The sequence below is a fragment of the Lonchura striata genome, chromosome 5, assembly GCF_050655825.1.
Source record: "Lonchura striata isolate lonStrDom1 chromosome 5, ASM5065582v1, whole genome shotgun sequence".
NCBI classification, from domain to species: Eukaryota; Metazoa; Chordata; class Aves; order Passeriformes; family Estrildidae; genus Lonchura; species Lonchura striata.
In genome coordinates, this window is record NC_140707.1 from 71,972,017 (window position 1) to 71,991,597 (window position 19,581).

Here is a 19,581-nt window from a genome sequence, read left to right on the forward strand (position 1 = left end):
TGGGATCCACAGGAGAACATTTCCCTGTTTAACTGGAGATAACCCATTTTAGCTCCATTTAAGGAGTGAGCTCTTCCAGCATGTCCTGTCAGGGAGAATTCCTGTTGCTAAACCCCTCTGGAGATATGGGAGTCTCACAAGGTCTGAGGATAATTTCCTGGAGAGCTCAGTTATCTCCTGTACAAGCACAGCTCAATTGCCTGTAAATATATGCTAATAAAAACAGATAATGAAGGCTTCAAATGAGTAATTCCCTGATTAGGGCTCCACAAAGTCATTTTCTGCACACTGTAAAACACTCAGTTGAGGCACCCAGTGCTCAGGGTAGATAATGGTGTTAAAAAGCAAAAGCAGCTGAGGCCTATTCAGAAAGGAGAGGATTGTGGCTGGAGTGTAATTACAGGAGCTGGAATGAGGAAAAGGCAGTGATAAAGCACAGGGACAATTGGGAAAAGCATTGGAAGGCAGCAGTGCAGTGGTTTTCCCTCTGTGTGTTTTAACACACAGTGATTTCCATGGGATATTACAGAAAAATCCTTCCCTGTGAGGGTGGTGAGGCTCTGGCACAGGCTCCTGGATCCTTGGAAGTGTCCAAGGACACCTTGGAGCAATCTGGGATAGTGGAAGGTGTCCCTGCTTATTCCAGAGGGATTAGAATTTGATGACCTTTAAAGGCCCCTTCCAACCCAAACCATTTGGGCATCCCCTGATTTTCATGCCAAATTCTGTGACAGCCTAAAAGTGCGACTGTGAGGGGTTTGTTTCCCACAGCTGCCCAGGTGTCCTGATCTCTCTGACCTTCAAAATGAAGTTTCAAGTTTAATCACTAAAAATGAAAAGCTGCAGGAAGAGAAAGAAGCCCTGAGTGAGGAACTGAACAGATGCATTGATAAGGTAAGAAAGGACTGCAAATCCACATCCCTATGTGCTCTAAAGGGCTGTTAAAATTCCTGTATCTTTATCAACTTAACCTGTAAAACTTCTCTGGATGTTCTTTCCTCACCCTCAAGCTAAATAAAGGCTTAATTGCCACTGCTTGGATTTTTTATTTTTTTCTTTAAGCTGGTCTTAGAGAGGAAAGCTTAAATTCTGGAGCACAGCTTCACTGTAATTTGATTATGTAGAAAATTCCAAACATTGCAAGGAAGAGAGGCCTGGATATAAATACTGCAGCAGGACAAGGAGGACAGTGTTCTTGGACTTTTATTGCTTCTCTAACCTACTGTAACTCTGAACTGGAGCAGAGCAGTCTGCACACTGTAAATAATAATCCCATTGTGTGGAAATTTAGGGAACTGAGAGGCTTTTTGCTTTCCTGCATTTTCCTTCCTTCCTTCCTTAGCTTTAACTCCCTCTAGGGTAGCCCATGAAGTCAAATGGAGTCAAAAACAAATTCCTGAGTGAGGATTTCTGATGTAATCTCATTGCAGGTAGCTCAATTCAGCTGCCTGGAGAGTGCAATTGGCAGCTTGAAGCAGGAGCAGAAATCCTGGGAGCAGCAGAGTCAGGCACTGAAAGCACAGCTCAGCCTCTCCCAGGACAAGGTATGAAACACTGATTTATGTTCTAACTCTGGATAAAAGCATTTTGATCATCTCCTGTAGTGCTTTTTCTCATGAAAGCCCCTCCTGATGAGAATGGCTGCTTGAGGGGCTTTCAAAGTGAGGTTCTTAAAGGACAAAAGGAAACTTGTTGGACACAGTGAGGGATTTTTCTCTCTACAGCCAAGTTACTTTTGCCAGTTCCCTCTGCCTGGTGATTCCTAAAATGCTGCAGAGACTCTGCTGTTGCTCCTCTGTCCTGGTGCAGGCTCATCCTTCCCCAGGCAGGGATGGGATCAAGTGGTTCCCTGCTTGGCTGAGCATTCCTGGAGTAGGAGGAATTCCTGCCAGGAAGAATAAACAATTCAAGGGAAAGCTTCTTTCCAGGATATCACAGTAAATGCTCAGGGCTGGAAGATGTTTCTGGTGAATGCAGCATTGTGGCTCTATCCAAAGTGGGTGGCTGCGAGCTTGGAACAGAAAGTTGGGAAATAATTTGGAATCATAGAGTTTTAAGGGTAGAAAATCCCTATAAGATTGAGTCCAACCATTCCTCCAGCACTGCCCTGGGCAGCTGTGCCAATGCTCAAACACCCTTTCCATGAGGAAATTTTCCCTAATATCCAATCTAAACCTCCTCTGACACACCTTGAGGCTGTTTCCTCATCCTGTCCCTTGCTCCCCACGAGCAGAGCCTGACCCCCTTCAGCTCCACCTTCCTGTCAGGGATGAGTAGAGCGCAATAAATTCAATTTAACATTTTCAAAGGAGGAAACCATTGTTTTAACTTCACTCCTTCCACCAGAGAATCCTAAATACCTGGGATACCTGATCCACACAGGGAATCTTGATCCAGCAAAAGCCAAGCTGTGCTCCTGTTCCCTCCAGGTTCAGAGCCTCAATGAAACTCTGCAGAGCACCAACCTCCAAATGTCCCGGCTGAAATCTGACCTGCAGCTGACACAGCAGGAGAAGGAAAGTCTGAAACAAGAAGTGATGGCATTGCACAAACAGCTGCAGAGCACCAGTGAAAAGGTAAAGGGCTCCAGGCATCTCAGGAGGTAGCTGTAATTATTGGGTATTAGATATCATGTGCATGTTTTAAGGTGATTTTTAAAAACTGTATTTTAAGTGTTGGACGTGGACAGGCAATGATCAGTCCCTCTCCTGAGTCTCCATTCTTCCCTCAAAGAAACCTTTTGCCAGTAAAACCCCCAAATCTGTGGACAATGCATTAATTTACACCTATCAATTATAAAAATGAAACCAGTCATTGGTAGAGGATCTAATTTTCAGTGCAACTTGATTTTGAAAGGTACAGAATTACACCAACCTCTCGGCTAATGAGGATTTGTAACTGAAGGAGGTTGTAGACAGCAGTCTTGGGATTGCTGCTATGACTTCAGTTACTAATTTGGCTTGTTTGCCGTGTAATTAAGGAATATTTAATGTCCACGTGGAAAAGAGGCTGTTTCAGAATTGTACAACAGGAGCTAAATTACAGCTATTAGTGCATAATATACAATACTCAGTTCTGTTTGGCCCTAAAGAGAGCATAAATTGCTTTTTTTGTGTTGCTGAACTCTGTGCACTCCTTGTGCACACAGCTATTATCCATCATTTGAGTAGAGGGAAGCACTTGGGATTTTCCCATTGGATTTCTTAAGGGAAAACAGCGAGTAGGCTGGGAGGGAGATGGGAATGCTGCAACTTTGGAGCCTGCACTTAGTGAAAATCCACCTAAAACCCACCTGAGTAGAGCAAATGTCTGCTTCTTTGTTGAAGGCCTAACCCTGCAATTCTGTCTGTCTTAAGAACCGGGTTCTGGAAGTGGCTGTGCCTCCCTCAGGGCTGCAGGACCAGCAGGGGCTGATCCATTGGGATGAGCAGGAGCAGAGGCTGCTCAGGCAGGAGAACGAGAGGCTGCAGAGGGAAGTGCAGAGCACTAAAACAGACCTGGCTCACTCCAGGGAAAAGGTAAGCTGGCCAAGCTGGCAGATCACAGGAGAGCTGGCTTGGGAGCTCTGGAGGTCACTCAGACCACAATCCAAGCAGGTTTTGAATATCTCCAGAGAATGAGACTCCACAACACTCCCAGGATACTTCTTTTCTTTAAAAGACAGTCCTAAAATCCTTTAAAATCCAATATTAAGAATCTTTTTGTTAACTTGAAGTTGGACTGAAACCTTGGACAAGGACTACCAGTCCTTGTCCAAGTTTCAGTCCAACTTCAAGTTAACAAAAAGATTCTTAATATTCCTAACGTTCTTTTGTGCAATTTCTTGGCTCGCAGTTCTTAGTGGATTATGGGGAGGGTGAAGGGAAAGAAGGCCAAGATATCAAAGCAAATATGTCCAAAATACCCCAGAGTTGCCCAGAGAAGCTGTGGCTGCCCTTTGATCCCTGGAAATATCCAAGGCCAGCTTGGACAGGACTTGGAGCAGCCTGGGATAGTGGAAGGTGTCACTGGCATGGCAGGGGTGGGATGGTTTGGGATTTAAGATCCTTTCCAACCCAAACCATCCTGGGATTCTGTGATTCCAAAATCAACTGGTATTTTAGAAGAACATCTTTTGATGTACATCTGGAACTTCTTTTCCCATTTGTTCATCCCTGATCTCCTCAGATCCGACAGCTGGAATCCACAATCCTTTCCCTAAAGCACCAAAAGCACCAAAGCCAGGCAGGGATTGTCAAAGCCATCGAGCAGGAGAAGCTGAGCTTGAAGAGGGAGTGTGAACAGCTTCAGAAGGAGTTGTCATCTGCAAACAGGAAGGTGAGTTTTGGGTGGTAAACACACAATTCAGTGCAGTGGTTTCCATCTCTCAGAAGTTCAAGGGATAAGCTGTATTTTAAGTGTGTGGAATATGAACAGGCAATGATCAGTCCCTCCCTTGGGTCTCCATTCTTCCCTACAAGAAATCTTTTGCCAATAAAACCCCCAAATATGTGGACAATGCATTAATTTACACCTATCAACTATAAAAATGAAACCAGTCATTGGTAGAGGATCTAATTTTCAGTGCAGCTTGGGTTTAAAAGGTACAGAATTACACCAGCCTGTCAGCTAAGATAATTTTCTTCTGCTGCTCTGAATTTTGTGCTCTTTGCCTCTCACAAATCTTTGTCTGAGGGAGCTGACAGGGCTCTGTGCATCTGCTGTGAGACAGCTCTTGTAGCAAAGCACTTTTCCAAATACTCCTGGTTTTTAGATTTGTCTGGGTATTCAGTGGTTCATGAGGGGGCAAGAACAGATGAAATGAGAAATTGCTGCTTTTCTAAGGAAACTTTTTGTCTCTGATAGATCAGTCAGATGAATTCTCTTGAACGTGAACTGGAAACCAGCTCAGAAAATGAAGGGCTGAGAAAAAAGCAAGTCAAGCTGGATGATCAGTTAATGGAGGTACTTTTCAATCAATGTTGACTGTGGGCCTTTATCACTATTTTAGTGAATTTATTTTATTTTAAACAACTTATGGATGTGTAGCGACCGAGAAAACTTAATTGAAGCTAGAAGAATTAACCTCTCCTAATTTTTAATCTCATCTTTCCTAACCAAGTTGTGTGACAAACATCCTGCTCTCTGAAGCATGTTTTGCTTAGTCATAATTCACATATGGCTTCAGATATAAAATCAAATAGCAAAGAAATTTGTTTCTGTACTTGAGGCAAGGCTGACACTTCCCTCTTCCTTCCTAAAACATGTCACCACAAATTTCGTATCTAATATTTGTGTGATGCTGTTCTTAATGTAGAAACCTGTTCTTATTTCCTCTGTGAATGATTTGCTGAGTTTGAGCTTAATATTATCTAAATCATGGGGAAAAAAAAAAACAAAACAACAATTTACACAGCTTAATTTAAAGGCACAAGTGAAAACTTTAGTGAAGATACTTCCCAAAAGCTGCTGTAAAAATTCTGCAGGAGATGGATCATACTGGATATCAAAATTTAGGAGTGTTTGCTTATAGGAATGGGCACCTTATTTGTGTTTAGTGTGTCCCATAAGGTCAGCCCAGACCTCCAAACTCTCTCTTAGTAGTCTTGCCTAAATTTGATGTCCTGGATTTGAGTTTAAAACATAACAATAATTTTTAAAAATTCTACAATTTTGACTTGTTCCATAAGTCAGAGCATCTTTTAGATGAGGCTTCTATAACACTTCATAAATGGCTTCATGTTTTTCATCAAATGGGAGCCATTAGGCTGAAAATCCTATGTAATTAGTAATAAAACTGTAAAAACCTAATTAGGAAATATGAGATTTTGACAAGTTAATGAAAAGACTGTTTTTATTCCTTGTGAATTTATTTATATAGTCTTAATTAAGCATTGGGAAAATGCCAAGCACTCAAACCCATAAACACCCAGCCTGGGGTTGCCTTTTCTCCTGAAACGTGTATTTCAAACGGGCAGGATTTTGTTCCTCCTGGAAACCTTTTCCCAAGCAGATAATGTACAACATTCACTCAGTGATTTGTGACTTCTAACTCTCTCTTTTGTGCCTGTTCTCCTTTTGTCCATGGCTAACCTGGCTAGAACTCAGTGGTTGGAACTAGCAGAGAAGGGGGCAGTTCTCTCTCTGAAATAGTGTGTGAAGGTAGAGCAATCATTTTTAATGTACTCCCATAGCATGGAGAAAACACTCTTTTTTTTTCTTTTTTTTTTTTCTTTTTTTAAAATTGATTTTTTTTCTTTTTATTCCATGCATCTCTTAAGTAAAGAAGCCACTATTCATTTCAATGCCAATTTTGGACAGCTGCAGCAGGTTCTTTGTGGTTAATGTGTTGTGCAGTGTGGTTTTGCACCCCGAGGAGCTGCATGTTCCTAAGGGGTTGCCATGAAAATGGACACAAGTCACCCCATTGCTTCCAAAAGAATTAAAATTGGAAGTGGGAGAATGAAAAGTGGCTTCCTGCTACCCCATTGCCTGTGAGGCTTGAAGGTGTTTGCATATTTACCTCTGGTGCCTGCATGCTTTTCCACCAGACTGTCCAATGATTTTTCCTTAAATTAATTAATTTCTGATCCCACTTGGCATCATCCTCATATTTTGTTCCATTTTCTTCCACAGATGAAAACAGCAGGGCTGTATTGTTTTCATTGTTGTTTCGTTGGTAATTATTTTTAAGATGCTGCTAACACTAATTGACTATTTCCTCATTAGTTACTTGTGTGCTTTACAACTTGACAGGAACCCTGAAAGAAATTCCACCAAAAGCTCATTATTTTCATTGTTTATATTGTAAGGAAAAGAACACTCCTTTACAGACAGAGAACCCTTAGATGGCTTTAAAAAGTACAAATAGTTTTATTTTGCAGTATTTATAAATGTTTTCTGTTTACCTGGACCAGCAGAGATAGGGATGGTAACAGGGCCAGAAGAGCTGCGCCATTGTAAAAAATATTTACAGTTAGAGATTAAGTCAGAAACTGAAATATTATCCAAATTAATAATTTTGCCAGTTGTGAAAGGGAAATGAAAATCACCAAGATAATGTTATATACCTTTTCCTAAGGGAATAGAGTAATGGTTTTAAGGCAACAGGACCTTTATGGAAAGAAATTATTAATGCTATATGCATTCCAGCTGCAAATGAGTTTTTCTGAACCTTAAGGGTTTTTACTGTCCAACTCTGGTCATTTTTAGTATAATTAACTCTTCTAACTAACTGTGAGTTACTTACCTGTGTTTTGCTTTAGCCTGGAAAAATTCTAAATTATTTCACATGACTGTCTTAGCTCTTAATGTCTCCACAGTTAGGTGTGAACATTGAGAAATATCTATAGGGTGTTGTATACTGAATTCTGAACATATATCAGAGATATATGTTACTTACCTGTGTTTTGCTTTAGCCTGGAAAAATTCTAAATTCTTTCACATCACTGTCTTAGCTCTTAATGTCTCCACAGTTAGGTGTGAACATTGAGAAATATCTATAGGGTGTTATATACTGAATTCTGAACATATATCAGAGATATATGTTACTTACCTATGTTTTGCTTTAGCCTGGAAAAATTCTAAATTATTTCACACGACTGTCTTAGCTCTTAATGTCTCCACAGTTAGGTGTGAACATTGAGAAATATCTATAGGGTGTTATATACTGAATTCTGAACATAATGTCAGAGATAAATGTTCCTTTTCCATCCTAAAGACTAGAAATAGCACAACTAATAGCACAACTTCAGCCTTCCCCTCGAAATGGGAAATTATTGCTACTTAAAGCTCACCAACCCAACTTTGATAGGAATTCATCAAAAACTCAGGCCTGAAATGATGGCTCACAGCCCAGCTTCCTTTGTGTGAAATTCCATCTTTTTTGTCACCCTCTGTCACCGAGCCCAGGCTTACCTTGCGGATGGGAAACCGGAGAGCGAGCTGCTCCTGGAGCAGCCCCGGCAGAGGAGGGAGCAGGTGCTGAAGGTGGAATTTTGCCTTTTTGCAGATGCTGCAGTCCGGGGGGATGCTTAGCCAGAGCTCCCAGCAGCAGGGCTGTGCCACGGTGCCCAGGGAACAATTCCTGCAGCTCCAGCAGCAGCTGCTCCAGGCAGAGAGGAGGGGTCAGCACCTCCAGGATGAGCTCCAGAGCAGACCCTCGGGGACAAACATGCAGCAGGTAAGGTCCCCCCACCCTGAAAGTGAAGATTTTTAAAGTTGGCTTGGGAGGTTTTTGGGGTTTTTTATTTTATTCTGGTGAGATCCATTCTCTGTTTATGCCAGTTCAAAAATGAAATTTCACGGCAGCAAATGCTGTTTAGTGTGGTTAGCCTGAGCCAGAGCTTTGTTCTGAAGTCCTCTGAATTTTTTTTTGAGATCAAACCACTCCCATCCACATTTAACTGGCTTTTCTCCTTCTGCTCCATGTGCAGTGAGTGTTTTTAGAGGGTTTTTTTTTCGTTTGTTTATCTCCTGACCGTGTCTGGAACTGTTATTTTTAAAATACACTACACCAGATATTGCACAGGCATCCATCACATCAAATCCTAATTTGGGCTGTTGTTTCACATGGAGTTGTGTCAGTTGTAGCAGGGTAGAACGCAAATTAATCCTTTTTTCTAAGGTTTTTTTCCTAATCCTTTTTCTTCCTGATTTGGCCATGAGGCAAGGCACTGTTCCTTTTGTACAGAAACTTCAACATTGGCATTTCTGAGGGAAAACCAATTCCAAGGAAGATTAATTCATCCACTGCCCACACTGGGCAGAGTCACTTTCAGTTTTAAAAGGTAAATAATTAACACTACATTGTAGGCAAGAGAAAGGTTTGCATCTGCCATACAAAAATTGCCAAATGATTCTCTTCTTCAAAAAGTAATTGGATCTCTAAAGTTTTGGCTCAGGCCAAATAGAGTCTTAAAATAATATTACAACCCTACATTATGAGAAAAGATAAAACTCTAATCTAAATGTATATTTAGTATTTTATCTATTTTAGATTATATATTTATTTAGATTTCTACTTAGATTAGATGAATAAATGAGATAAAATGCTATTAGCTATTTATTCATCTGGTAGCAGAAAAAAAACACTCCTCTTATATTTTAAATTTAGATTGCAGTTATACTTTAAAATTATACCTTAAAATAATAATAATAAGACCAAGGTTTTGAAGCTCAAAAATCTCTGAATGTGGTAATAGGTATTTCAGGAAAAAAGGTATTATGGAGAGAATGTAGGCAGTAACCAGTTTTTAAAGTATCCAAAGCTTGGAGTAAATTTTTTTTTTTTTTAAGAAAGGCATAAAATCAAAATGTTTCATTAAAAAATAAAAGCAAATAATTTCAGGTTAAGTAGAAATAAATTGATTGTAGGGTTCCTTTTCTGAAGTGCATCACCAAAGGCTGATGTACTTGGTCCTGTACCATGGGGAGCAAAATGTGCAGTTTAATTTAAAAATCAATCAAAGCCATATTGCAGCAGTGGGGAAATGAATGTGCTGGGATTGCATTAGGAGCGATGAGTTTGTAATTTAGATTTTGGAACAATCTGCAAACGAGTCACATCCTGGAACTTGCAGTTCCAGAGAGGAAATGCTTCTGCAATTCCTGGAAAAACTTTGTGAATTTAAAAACACTTAGAGAAGCTGTGCTAATATTTGCACTAATGCACTTAATAATTTTAATTTTATTCCTTTTTTCCTTAAAATGAGTGATGATTCTGGTTTATAACATCTTTTTTTACTACATAACTTTCTAAATCATTATTATTAAACAAAGCCAGATTTGTCTCCACTTTGTAAGCACCTCCTGCTTGAATCTCTGTTGATTTTTCTTTGCCATCCTGATTTTTAGGGTTTGACACTTAGCTGAGCTCATGTCCCTTTTAATGTCCCCTTCAGCACCCTGAAAGCTTCCATCCTAATCCCTCTCCATCATCCTTTCACCAGTGAGGACAAGGTCAGGTTATCTCCCTGCTTTTCTGTGTAAAATCAACCATTTCGTTCTGCTGCTGCTTTGCTTTTTGCAGCTTTCTTAAATCCTGTGTAATGAGGTATCCAAAGTTATCCTCATTATTTTTCCTTTTAATGGAATTATTTCGTCTTTATCCTGCTTTGCAGTTTTCATTGCTTTTTGATCCTGGTTGTATGTGGTTTTTCGTTCATTTTACAGTCAGTTCTTGAGTTATTTTCACCCAAAGGCTGCTGTTACATGTTTAAATTTCACTAAATTAAATTAAATTATAACTCCTGAGCTGTTTGTACTGTGTTAACCTGTCTGGACTCTTCTGAATTTCCCATGACTGTTTCTGCTGTGTCCAGTGCTGTGATTATCTCATATCCCTTCCTCAATTACCAAATTTGGGAGCTTGTTAATTACCCAATATTTCCCAAAGTCTGCCTAGCACTGATTAATACTTGAGTTGCTCGGTTCCCCCTTTGTACAGCTCTTTATTTCAAATTTCATATCACCTCTGACCAGCTGCTTGTTCCCTCTGGGGAAAAAACAACAAAGTTTGAGATAGAAATGCAAAGTTTTCAATGGAGGGCCAGTTTGGCTACATTTTTCCCAAATGCTTGGCAATCTGTGAGATTTTATATATTTTTTAATATATATATTTATATATAATGTTTGGCTACATTTTTCCCAAGTGCTTGTCAGTCTGTGAGGTTTTTGTATAGATATTTTAAAATATATATATATATTATATTTATATATCATGTTTGGCTACTTTTTTCCCAAATGTTTGGCAATCTGAGATTTTTATATAGATATTTTTAAATATATATGTATTATATTCATATATGATGTTTGGCTACATTTTTTCCCAAGTGCTTGTCAATCTGTGAGGTTTTATATATTATATGAGATTTTCATGCTATAAATGAGATTTTGAGAGAGAGAGAGAGAGAGAGAGGAGGATTTCCTCTTTATAAACTTTGCTAACTTAATCACTGCCACTGATTTTTTTAAAAACCTTAGATGTAGAAAATACCCCCCCAATCTCCCAGCTGTGTAGTGCTAATAATAATAATTACAGCTATAAAATATAAGATAATCTGCATGTTTTTTCTCTTTGTGTGTGTGTGTGTGTATTTTTTTTTTGTCCTGCGTTGCTTGCTTTGCTTGTATTGGTGATTATTTTTTATTTTTTTGCTTGAAGTGTTGATGTTTTGAAGAAAAACCTGGATATCAGGGTGAAGTATTCCCACTTCCCTTCTTTCTCTAGGCCTTGCTACCGGAGCAGCGAGCAGTGCATGCAGATTCCTACAGGAGGATTGGGCACCTCTGACACCTCTGCCTGCTCTTCATCCCATTCCTTTTCCATGATAAACACACAAAAAAACAGAACTGGCATAAGCTGAGAAAATTGAGGATCAAATATTTTCCCCCCCCCTCCTTTTTTTCCCTTTTTTGTCCCAAAAAAACAGCAAAAAAAAAAAGGTCTCCGCAGTGTTATTTTCTTATTTATTTGTCTAGAAGCTATCCTGTGAAAGCTCAGAAGCTTCCAGAAGCTTTTTTAAATTTGTTACAAACGGGTTTTATTTATGTTATTTAAATTGTGCAGTTGTTCAGTATGGGAAAGAGCCTATTTTTCTCAAATGGTACTAATTTTATATGAGATTTGAAGAAAACCTGGGGTATTTATACTGCATTTTTGTATAAGATGTATAAACTTTTTAACAGGGAAAGATGACTTTTTTTGATGTAAATGAAAAATAAAATCTTTTTTTAAGCATAATGTCTCTTGTCTTCATAGAAATCAATAATTTCCACTTCAAGAATTAACAGGTTTTAGACAAAATATTTATCTTTGATAATGAACATTGTTACATCAGGACTTCGGGGCAATATTTGTGGTGGGGTCTACTAGAGTATGGAAACTCAGCTTTTTTTTTAGAAGATGTACTTGAAAATTTAGGAAAATGAGGGATCTTCCACTGCTGTGGCCATAAAATAAAAAGGGAAAATTATTGTTTATTGGAGAAAATTATTTCGTTTTTATTTTGTCTCCAACTAGGATTTTAATAAAATTTCATTAATTTACTGGGATTTAATTTATTTATTTAATCCTAATTTAATTAAATTAGGATTTTAATACTTTAATAGTTCAGCAAAACACCTCTTTAAGGCCTGTGATTTTTCTACTTGGAGCCATGAACCATTTCAGCTGTTTGCTTGTAAAGATCTTTTTTCTCCTATTTTTAATGACCTTAAAGCTGCTGCCTGAGCTGACTTCTCTCATTTAACATGAAATAATGTGAAGTGAGATTATTTAAGGCAAAAAAAATCCAGGGATCACAGGTACTGAGACTTCTCTAATTCTTCTTTTCCACATATTTACTCACTCAGGGCTCCTGCAACCAATGGGAAGTGGAATAGTGAATTCCAGGTTTTTGAATGCCAATAAAATTCCATTAATTCAGAAAAATATCCACTCCACCCACACTCTAAAACTGTTTTCTATGTGACTCTAATGTAAGCTTTTTAATTAAAATTAATTATTACATAACCTCATGCACAGATTTCAATTTCTGATGCTACAGCAAATAAAATGTTGAGTGAGCTTCAATCAGCCCCCTAAAGGAATAATTTTGTAGGGTTTTAGATGAAGAACTCCCTACTTGAAGCAGATTTTCATTTATCCTTCTCCACAGGTGGGATGGGTTTGGGTTTGAAGGTGTTTTATTTTGGGTTGCTGCTTTCTCAAACTTTATCTCTCCTCAAATGACTGCCTGGAATTTGAGTAACAAACCAGCATTAAAATAAAGTCTCAATTTTCCTGCAGTCAGTGTCAAAAGTTCCTAAATCCAAACAAGTTCTTTTGTAATTCCTGATGTTTCTTATTTATTTGGGAAAATTTCCCTCAGGTGTTGGTGTAAAGGCCTCATGACACAGAATTATGATTCTTTTAGTTACACTGTCACCTTGCTGAAGAAAAAGAAAAAGAAACAGTTTAGGGTTATGAAAACTAATCTAAAAAGACGTAAAAAATGAAGTTTGGACTCCTGCTTTTTTTGGGTATTACTCCATTTCAAGGGATCTCTGGCATGGGAGAGTTACATTGTCAAACATGACCTTATGACTTCACCTTGCTTTTATTCTAAAACCATTAAATTGGCGTTTTGTTTCCCACATTCATCAGAAATTTGGCAGCACCAAAGAACAAGAAAAGGAAATTATCCAGCTCTGACTTCCAGATAATACAGAACATTAGAATTTTATGTAATTTTTCCTTGAGTTGGTATAATTTCAATTGTAAGTTGGCTTGGAAAACCAGTGCAATGCTGAAAGTGTCCTTTAAGTGCTGCCAGAATATTTTGCTTCTATGAAGGTTTTATTAATTTAGTTGCCTCTTAATCAGACTGAAGTGTGGAGGGCCACCTATTTTCTTGAGCATAAACTGGAAAAACAAAACAGACTGCTGAATGGGAACTGATTTTTAAGTGATTTTTCACATAAATTTTGCTTTCCAGGGGGGTCACGAGCAGCTTCTAAAAATGATGGAAGAGCGGATGATGGATGTGGAGCAGAAATTAAGGCTTGTGAAGAGGCTTCTCCAAGATAAAGTAAATCAGCTGAAAGAACAAGTAAGTGTTCTTGGACTTCCTCAAACCTTCCCCCTTCCTTCTTTAAACCCCTAAGTGGGGAAAAGCTGCCATGCTGTTGTTCAGAATAAAGATAAAAGTGGTTTTATTTAATAAAACCAGACCTCAACTACAGCATAGTTGCCCAAAACTTCATAAAACTCCAAATTGGGGACTGAATCCACTACTCATTAGTTTCCTAAATAAGGAAACAAAAATCAAATTTCAGCTGAGGATGCTAACTTAGAAAAGGAGGGAAAAATAATTTCCTGAGGAGAAAAGATTGATTTCTTTGAGGCCTCCTGCCCCAAATTCATCCTGTGTTTGATGTAGTTTTGGGGTTTTTGGAAGTATCTCTGTGGGCTTGTGGTTTCTCTTGTGCACTAAATTTATCCTTGAAGGATAAATGCTGTAAAGGAGAATTCACCTAAAAAAATGGATTTGAAACCCTCTGTTATCTACCCCATCTCCTTAAAAAAAAACCTTTCCAGTCTCAAAACTTTCACAGCATCGCTAAAGACCCCGGGTTTTTTAATGAGAGGAGTGGCTTTTTACTTTGATATTTGAGCTATAATTAACACATTCACCTATTTCCCACCTCCTTTGGAGTTTTAATTGGCCATTTGCTGAGTGCCCGTGTCCCATTCCCAACGCAGCTTGCCAAGAACACCAAGGCGGATGCCGTGGTCAAGGATCTCTACGTGGAGAACGCGCAGCTGCTGAAGGCTCTGGAGGTGACGGAGCAGAGGCAGAAAACTGCAGAGAGGAGAAATTATTTGCTGGAAGAGAAAATTGCCAACCTCAACAGGATAGTGAGGAACTTGGCCTCCCCCTCCTTCAGCCCAGCACCAGAGATCAGGTCGTAGCAGAGCTGTCGTGTGGCACAGCCCCGTGCACTTTACTGAAATGGGAATATTTCAGCTCCTCACTGCGTTGCCTTTTTTTTTTTTTTTTTTTTTAACTGAATGAGTTTTAGTTACAAATGCCTTCCCAGAGAGCACACAGAGCTGATTCCCAAAATGGACACTATTAAAGGAGAGTTTTGTTGGTTGCTAAACTGGGTTTCTGCTAAGTTTTGCCTAAAAATAATCATCATCATGTAAAAAAAACACCCAAACTTATGTTTTTCTAGGTTATCTAGGTTTGGCTTTCATTTAAAATCAAAATTCTGAGTTTCCTGTACTGGACAATCTAGATTGGAGCACAGGCCTAAAGTAAACTCAGATTGTTGAACTGAAAACAATATTTTCAGCTTTCTAAAATCCTTCATGCTCCAAACCTAGAAATGCTGAGGGGTCAGTCTTCAACACTGTCAGTAGAAATGTTATTGAAGGCAAGACTTTGCTGCTATGGTCTGTGTCCTGTAAACTCATTCTGGTTTCTCTAAAGCAATTATTCGTTAGGCTTCTGGGTTGTTCTTCATGGCTGTTTCTCTGCAGAGCCCAGGAAAAAAAAAAGGTTTATTTAAAATATAGAACTAGACTACTGCCTCCAACTAAGTGTGACAGTATTTCATCTGAAGAAATTTCCCAACTAGCAAATAAAGACTATTATTTCCTTTTTTTTTTTTTAAAGCTGTGCTGCCACACAACTCTGAATTGTAGAGGCCTTACTGGTTTTGTATATGGAAATAAGTTAAACCAAGGAAGAGTCACTCAACAGAAGCAAAGATGGGAGTTTTGTTTGTGTGATTTGTAAATTCAGTAAAGCAGTGCAGTGTATTTATTAAACAGCTGGCAGAAGAATGAAGAGGGGCACTTGGATGGTTTTGTCAGTGGGATCCTGTTGTTGGAACCCTCATGAACATGGAGCTTTGCCAGGAATGCAGCATTTGTTCTGACCTGAGGAATCATTTGGAAAAGTCTTTTGTGTTAATCCTAGTGCAGAATCTAAGCCTGTCATTAGTTGTAGAGAAGCACATTTAGTGTCATTGTGAAGAACTCAGGGAGTAACAGCCTAAATCAGCTTCCTTCAGCTATAAATGTGGGTATTGAAGTCAGCAGAGGGAGATTAACACACCTTAGGGAAACCAGGATAAACCCAATTGGATTTGGGTGAGTTATTTCCTTGCTGCTCCTCACCCAAGTTGCAGAGGAGCATCAAGGTTTGGGATGAGGGTGGTACCTCCTCTTGGGTCAGGGGAGAAATGCAAATTTTTGGGAACACCTTCAAGACAGAGGGGTTTGCCAGAGAAGCAGCTGGATGAGAGCCTGCCTGCTCAAGGGTGTGTGTGTTAACCTGCCCTGCCTCCCCCAGAGCAGCCAGGCACAAAAATTCTGGAATACTTGAAACTAGACCTCTTAAAATGCAAGAGATTGGGAGGGGCAGGAAGAGGTGTTTTGTCTCAGAGAACACTGGCAAGCTGATCATTCTGTCAGGAGCCAAAAGTCCTCCAGAAACTGGGGTAGCACTGCCTGCAAGCTGTGGAGGAGCCTCTGGAAAATGAGTTTTACTGTGTACTGATGTGGCTGAGAGGGTGTTCCCTGTGTCTCTGGGGGTACTTACCAATTTTAGAGGGTTTGTGGACTGAGCTAGGCACAGGAAGTGAACTTTTCCTCCTCCTTTTCCTCCCCCTTTTCCTCCCCATTTTCCTCCTCCTTTTCCTCCCCCTTTTCCTCCTCCTTTTCCTCCTCCTTTTCCTCCTCCTTTTCCTCCTCCATTGCTTTGTGCAGGCAACAAAGTGGAAGTGAAAATAGAATCATGGAAGAACATCATGTTGGAGCCCTGATAAATTATTTCACTGCTGTGCTCTTTTAAATGCATGTAGTAGAGATTTCTCCAAGTCATCCCAAATTTAAGGATTTACAGATTTTTCAGAGGCTGCAAAAATATTTTCACAAACTGGAAATGTCTTAAATTGATAGAAATCTAAGGGTTTAAAAAACTGAAGTAGTGATTTCTTGGTCTCTTTTATCACCAAGTGGTCTGAGTTACATGATACTAAATCTCTGTGTGGGTATCAGGGCTGTGTGTTGGCAAATTGGGAATTTGAGCACACCTTAAACCCATGCTCTGGAAATTAGCAAAGTTCCAAAATATTTCCAGGAAACAAAAGAAATGAGGTTCAGAACTGTATTTGGACAAAAAATATTGTTATCTAGTACATTTTAAGACTACTTCATACCTTGACCTCGATTTACTTGTGTCTGTGACCAAAGTCTAAAAGGAAGGAATGAATATTTCACTTAAATTATTGTGCAGTTACTTTCATGTTGCTCAATTTAAAGGCTGGACTACTTAACTAATTCTTTGAATCTCCTGGTAGCTACCAGGCTTTTATAAACCAAACACAGACATTGCTAGAGCACAGCACCCAAATGGGAGAAGCAGAAATAGGGAAAATGGACTTTTGGCTTTTCTCTTTCTCCCCTATCCTACTTTGCTGTACTCCTCTTTCACTAAACTTCAAAAAAAAAAACCCAAAAAAACCCAACTTAACTACAGGAGAGAGGAGGAGGAAAACATCCTGTTGGTAAATACCTTGAGGCAAAACTCCCATTTCAGTGGAAGATTTGTGTGGATTCATTCTCAGAAGTGCCTTTTGCCTCCCTGTGTTGTACAGGACAATTCAGGACAATCCCTTCCCAAAAGGAGGGATCAGAGAAAGGCAGAGCTGCTTCCAGACGGGTGACACGTTGCTCCTGAATTCTTTGTGTCAGCTCAGAAGAGAAGCAGCTGTTTTACAAAGTCCAGGCTACTGAAAATAAGCATAAGAAACACATAATTTATTAAGCATTTAGGGGTGTTTTGTGCATGAATGTGTCTCCTATGCAGAATAGGCAAAAACCAAAGTATTTAATGTTTTTGTTGCAGTCAAAAATCACTGAACTTTTAGGCCTTGTTCCTACAACAGGTCCTGCCATGTCAGATATGAACTACTTCATTACACAAAGTGTTTTAAATGTTTTCAGCTCTTTATGAATCACTGTGAAAATAAAGGCACATAGACATTTCAGGTTGGGGGTTTTGGAAGGGGACAGACCCCAGGTTAAATAGAGGTGTACAAAATTGACACAGTTGAAGTGCTGCTTGTCAATTTAGAATGATTTAAAAGTCTACATGGTGGCACATGCTCCAAGTAGTACTTGAAATACAAGGAAAAATTGAGTTGTTTGAATTCTGGTTGAGGAAAGAAACAGGATTTTAACATATTTGGTTTTAGCCAGGTTATGTGTTACAGCAGGGGGAAGAGTCTGGATTGATCAAGAGTAAAATCTTTTTGTTTACTTCCAGCACATGCCATCCCTGTCACTCAGGTTTTCCATCATTTACCTGTCCAATCTCCTGTTTGGTGTCATTTTATGACAAACAACTTCTGTATAAAGGAAAACAAATGTATATTATTTTTTTTCTATTGAGTTTGTTTTGTTCTGGTGTAATATATTGTCCTTAGAACATCATGTAAAGCCGAGAGAGGAAGCAACTGACACATTATTTATAATGAGCATAAAAAATACATTAATGTACAATGCATACTTGTGTCTTTTTGGTTTTTATCCAGCATGAAAATAATAGAATAATTTGGGTTGGGAGGGACCTAAAGCCCATCCATTCCCACCCCTGCCATGGCAGGGAGACCTTCCACTATCCCAAGGTTGTTCCAAGCCCTGTCCAAGCTGACCTTGGACACTGCCAGGGATCCAGGGACACCCACCACCTCTCTTCCCATGGATGTTGTAAACACTTCAAATAGTATCTGCAAGTTTATCAAAGGCATGCACAATAATAAAAAGGATGGCTTGACAGCTGTGAAAAAGTAGTTTTTGCATTACAAAAGTATGACATTGAAGTGTAAAAAGCTGACAGGTAGTGAACACACCTTGGCTTCTGTTCAGCTGAAGCTGCATCCCTACTTTTCGCCTTTATATGGGAAGTATTGGGGGCTCGTTGCAAGCTTTTCACAGAATCCTGGGGTGGGAAAAGCAGGAGGGGACCAGCGTGGGTCCCTGCTCCTCATCAGGCAGGGGGACAGGGTACAGAACTGTGCCCAGTTCTGGGCTCCTCATGACAAAAAACACCGAGGGGCTGGAGGATGTCCAGGGAAGGGAACGGAGCTGGGAAGGGGCTGGAGAGTTCCTGAGGGAGCTGGGAAGGGAATGGGGAATCTCTGAGGGAGCCGGGAAGGGGCTGGAGAGTTCCTGAGGGAGCCGGGAAGGGAATGGAGAGTTCCCGAGGGAGCTGGGAAGGGAATGGAGAGTCCCTGAGGGAGCTGGGAAGGGGCTGGAGAGTTCCTGAGGGAGCTGGGAAGGGGCTGGAGAGTTCCTGAGGGAGCTGGGAAGGGTCTGGAGAGTTCCTGAGGGAGCTGGGAAGGGGCTGGGGAATCCCTGAGGGAGCTGGGAAGGGAATGGAGAGTTCCTGAGGGAGCTGGGAAGGGGCTGGAGAGTTCCTGAGGGAGCTGGGAAGGGGCTGGAGAGTTCCTGAGGGAGCTGGAAGGGGCTGGAGAGTTCCTGAGGGAGCTGGGAAGGGGCTGGAGAATTCCTGAGGAGCTGGGAAGGGGCTGGAGAGTTCCTGAGGAGCTGGGAAGGGGCTGGAGAGTTCATGAGGGAGCTGGGAAGGGGCTGAGCCTGGAGCAAAGGAGGCTCAGGGGGACCTTGTGGCTCTCACAGCTCCTGCCAGGAGGGGACAGCCGGGGGGGATTTGGGATCTGCTCCAGGAACAGGGACAGGAGAAATGGCCTCAAGTTGTTCTAGGGGAGGTTTAAATGGGATACCAGAGAAAATTTCTCCACAGAAAGCGTTGTCAGGTAGCAGAAGGGTCTGCCCATCCCTGGAGGTGCCCAGGAAGGCCGGGATGTGGCACTGAGCGCTCTGGGGACAAGGTGGGCACCGGGCGCGGCTTTGGACTCGCTGATCCCAGAGAGCTTTTCCAGCCTCGGCGATTCAGTGATTCCGTCACTGTGGGGTTCTGTCGCTCTGTCATCCCGGGGTTTCTGTCATTATTCCAGGATTTCTCTCATTCCAGGATTTCTCTCATTCTGGGATTTCTGTCATTCCAGGATTTCTGTCACTCCGGG

General features: G+C 40.4%; 1 protein-coding gene across 7 annotated transcripts in view; it reads left to right on the forward strand.

Moving 5' to 3' along the window:
* The window catches only part of NIN (ninein), a 61,012-nt gene extending 42,971 nt beyond the window's left edge, over positions 1–18,041 (forward strand). For 3 of the 7 annotated variants that reach the window (XM_085581044.1, XM_077783879.2, XM_085581041.1), the window contains exons 22-30: positions 772–894; positions 1,431–1,544; positions 2,430–2,576; positions 3,357–3,518; positions 4,168–4,317; positions 4,846–4,944; positions 7,991–8,161; positions 13,458–13,571; positions 14,225–18,041. In XM_085581044.1, the coding sequence (XP_085437170.1) occupies positions 772–894; positions 1,431–1,544; positions 2,430–2,576; positions 3,357–3,518; positions 4,168–4,317; positions 4,846–4,944; positions 7,991–8,161; positions 13,458–13,571; positions 14,225–14,434 (1,290 nt within the window). In that variant the 3' untranslated portion in view covers positions 14,435–18,041. Of the gene's footprint in view, positions 1–771; positions 895–1,430; positions 1,545–2,429; positions 2,577–3,326; positions 3,519–4,167; positions 4,318–4,845; positions 4,945–6,080; positions 6,142–7,990; positions 8,162–9,881; positions 9,940–11,209; positions 11,723–13,457; positions 13,572–14,224 lie in introns of those variants that run through there. The other 4 variants (XM_085581043.1, XM_085581042.1, XM_085581045.1 and 1 more) reach the window with 4 other exon arrangements.
* The last annotated feature ends 1,540 nt before the right edge of the window (positions 18,042–19,581 follow it).